Raw genomic sequence first — 3,033 nt, forward strand, 5'->3', positions numbered from 1 at the left:
CCCTAAATATTGTGGACACGCAGGTCAGCAGCCAGGCTGGTCTGTTACCACAAAGAGATGGACGTCATCCAAAAGTTAAGAAGCTTTTGTTGCAGGATTGGTTTTAATATTTTCTCCTTGTTTTCATGAATTATTGGCCCGGCAGCGAATGCGCCCAAGCAGGAGTCCGGCACTGGAGAAGCTCCTCCTGCAGGCGAGGAGGAGGAGAAAAAGAAACAGAAGAGAGGTCGGTTTTTATTGTTTTTAGTTTTCTTGTTTTTATGGTTCACTCGTTGCAAAAGTTAACATACTTTATAGTTTTTGTCTTTAGACATTTAGTTTTGTGTCCTTTTTGAGTTTGGTTTGTATTTTTTTATGTCGTCTGTCTGTGATAATAAGCCTAGACACTCTTGAATAATACGTTTTAATCTCAAGAGGTTTTCCTTGGTTAAATAAAGATTAAATTAAAAAAATGTATAAAATGTTAAAGGAATTAACAAATAAATAAAATCACCTCTATTAAGCTCATTATATAAGATATTTTGGTTTCAGTTATACATTTAAAGATTGTTTTTAGGTGTCAAAGCAAAAGAGTTTTTGTGCCTTGTTTGAGTTTTATTTCTTAAAGGGTAAATTTTGGTATTTTATACCTTGGACTCTGTTTTTGTGTCTCAGTGACTTGTGGGAACAGGCTTAGAAATTAATTTATTTTTTGCCCATCTGTTACTAGTGTAACAGGATAGTGTATCAAAATCTACTAGCACTCAATGGGTAAACATTAATTTGGTTGGTGAGTGAAGCAGCTCCAGCAGCCACTTGCATATTTTTATTGCAGTATTTGTCTGGTAGCTGGTGCTAATTTCCAAATAATTTCTAAAATTTCTAAAAACAGTGTTGAGCCAGACTGCTACCGCTGCTAAACAGGCTGCAATGTAACGTCTCAGGGCACGTTTTTACAGTCAGTGTACGTCCGCTTAAAGTGTCATATTGATATTCAAAGTGTCTGACAACATTATGGAAATGAATTAGATTGATTTTGTTTAACCAGAAACAGCCCTTAAATTGTCATCGCCAAACCCACAAAACTAAAAATCTAAGAAACTGTTTTGTTTTTGTCTCTGTTTGTTGGAAATTCAGGCTTTATTCACTCAGATGTGAAGATAAATGTGCTAAAAGGACTGTTTATTTAAACAGAGTCTCGCTGGTTTGACGATATCTTTTTCTGGTCAAACAAAAACGATCTTACTCTTAAACAAAAAGGTCTTTCTGTAGAAATCCTACTCCACGATGCAAAAACAAGCACTTTAGTAGATGTATTTTGGCAATGTGATTGTAGCAAATTCACACTATAACAGGCTCTCTGCCTTACTTTTTCATTTTTTTATTTTCAAGGTGGAAGAGGCCAGATCAAACAGAAAAAGAAGACCGTGCCTCAGAAAGTCACGATAGCAAAAATCCCAAGAGCCAAGAAAAAATACGTCACACGGGTGTGTGGCCTGGCAACATTTGGTAAGGGCCTTTTTTTCTTTATTTTTTATTATTCTCATTGTTTCTTTTAATTCTCTTCATGTAATATATTCTGCGTTCACTCTTGCAGACATCGAACTTAGAGAGGCTCAGCGATTCTTTGCCCAGAAATTCTCTTGTGGTGCCTCCGTTACAGCAGAGGATGAAATAATCATTCAGGGAGATTTTACAGATGACATAATTGACGCCATTCAAGAGAAGTGGCCTGAGGTGAGCTGTCTGAAATCTGTAGATAAATATGTGTCTTTAGTGATTATACTTTCATTTGTTTACGTGCCAGTTTGCTCTCTTCTCTTCTCTCTGCATGAGGCAGAACTTGCTTTTAATTAGTAATTTCGCACTGAGTTTGAACTTCTCTGCAGCTTCACAGTGATGTTAAAAAATGTAAGATAGCTGGCAGGAGGAGAGGAGGGATTTGGATGGATTACTGAGAAGAAAGTGTCTCAAAAATCTGTGTTTCTTGGAACAGTTTTAAAAGAAAAAAAGATGGATTTCAGGACAGATGAAACTGAGCAGGCTGAAAGAAAGCCACACAGATAAATAGATGTCGCTGTACCTGAATTTATCTCAAATATTGTCTGTATAAATCTAAATAAAATCTACGGACAGTTATGGAGTGCTTTTTTAAATGTCCCAGACAGTTCTTCCTTTAACGGGATATTATAATAAGCGACTACTTTCAGCGACATTTGGTGCTCTGTTTGTGGCAGCAGGATGGTAATATATGGGATTAAGTCAAAATAAACTGCAGCGTGTGTGTGTGTGTTTGTGTGTGTTTATGGAAATGTATGATGATGTCACCCGGAGCAACAGTTTTGTAGCTCGTTAAAGTTTTTATTAGTTTTTCGGTGGAGCTCTATGGCTCAGATGAACACGTGACATCAGGCTTTGATATAAACACACACACACAGTACGTCTTTTGTTAACGATAAGGAAAACTTACATCACCAGAGTTATGCTTTTTAACATCTGTGTGTGTGTGTGTGTGTGTGTGTGTGTGTGTGTGTGTGTGTGTCTTTGTTGCAGGTGGATGACGACAGCATCGATGATCTGGGTGAAGTCAAGAAGTGAAGACCAAATATGCACTTTTACTGAAATGGATGTGACCTGTAACAACGACAACCTGGCCAAATGTACACATTAAGTCATTTTATACCTATTTTATTTACTGTTCATAAAAAGCTGCGGACATGGCCACTCACTTGGCATCTTTTTTTTTTCTTTTTTTTTTTAGTTAATAGCTGCTTTCTCTCGTTTGCCAAAGGTGTGGTATGACGTGAATCCCTCCCAAATGTTCTTCACTCAAAGCAAAACTGTAGGCTAATAAATTTCAGTCTCCTTCGCCTGTACGCTCTTCTTTCCACGTTTGTTTTCTGTGTGTGTTTTTCAGAAACATGAAGGAGGATTGCTGTAATATAAATTTTAAAAATGCAAATTTGGAGTTAGGAAGTTTTAAGGAGGGTGAGCAATTTTTCCTTCAGAGTAGATCTCAGATTTAAAAAAAACAAATTAGGGAAAAATGTTGGG

General features: G+C 36.9%; 1 protein-coding gene across 1 annotated transcript; it reads left to right on the plus strand.

Moving 5' to 3' along the window:
• Window positions 1-57: 57 nt before the first annotated feature.
• Window positions 58-2,855, plus strand: denr (density-regulated protein). The gene is given in 4 exon segments (XM_042481190.1): window positions 58-226; window positions 1,372-1,488; window positions 1,577-1,716; window positions 2,533-2,855. Coding segments are annotated over 4 exon segments (471 nt in total). The 3' UTR covers window positions 2,578-2,855.
• Window positions 2,856-3,033: the final 178 nt, after the last annotated feature.

This window comes from Plectropomus leopardus, unplaced genomic scaffold (assembly GCF_008729295.1).
Source record: "Plectropomus leopardus isolate mb unplaced genomic scaffold, YSFRI_Pleo_2.0 unplaced_scaffold27804, whole genome shotgun sequence".
NCBI lineage: Eukaryota > Metazoa > Chordata > Actinopteri > Perciformes > Serranidae > Plectropomus > Plectropomus leopardus.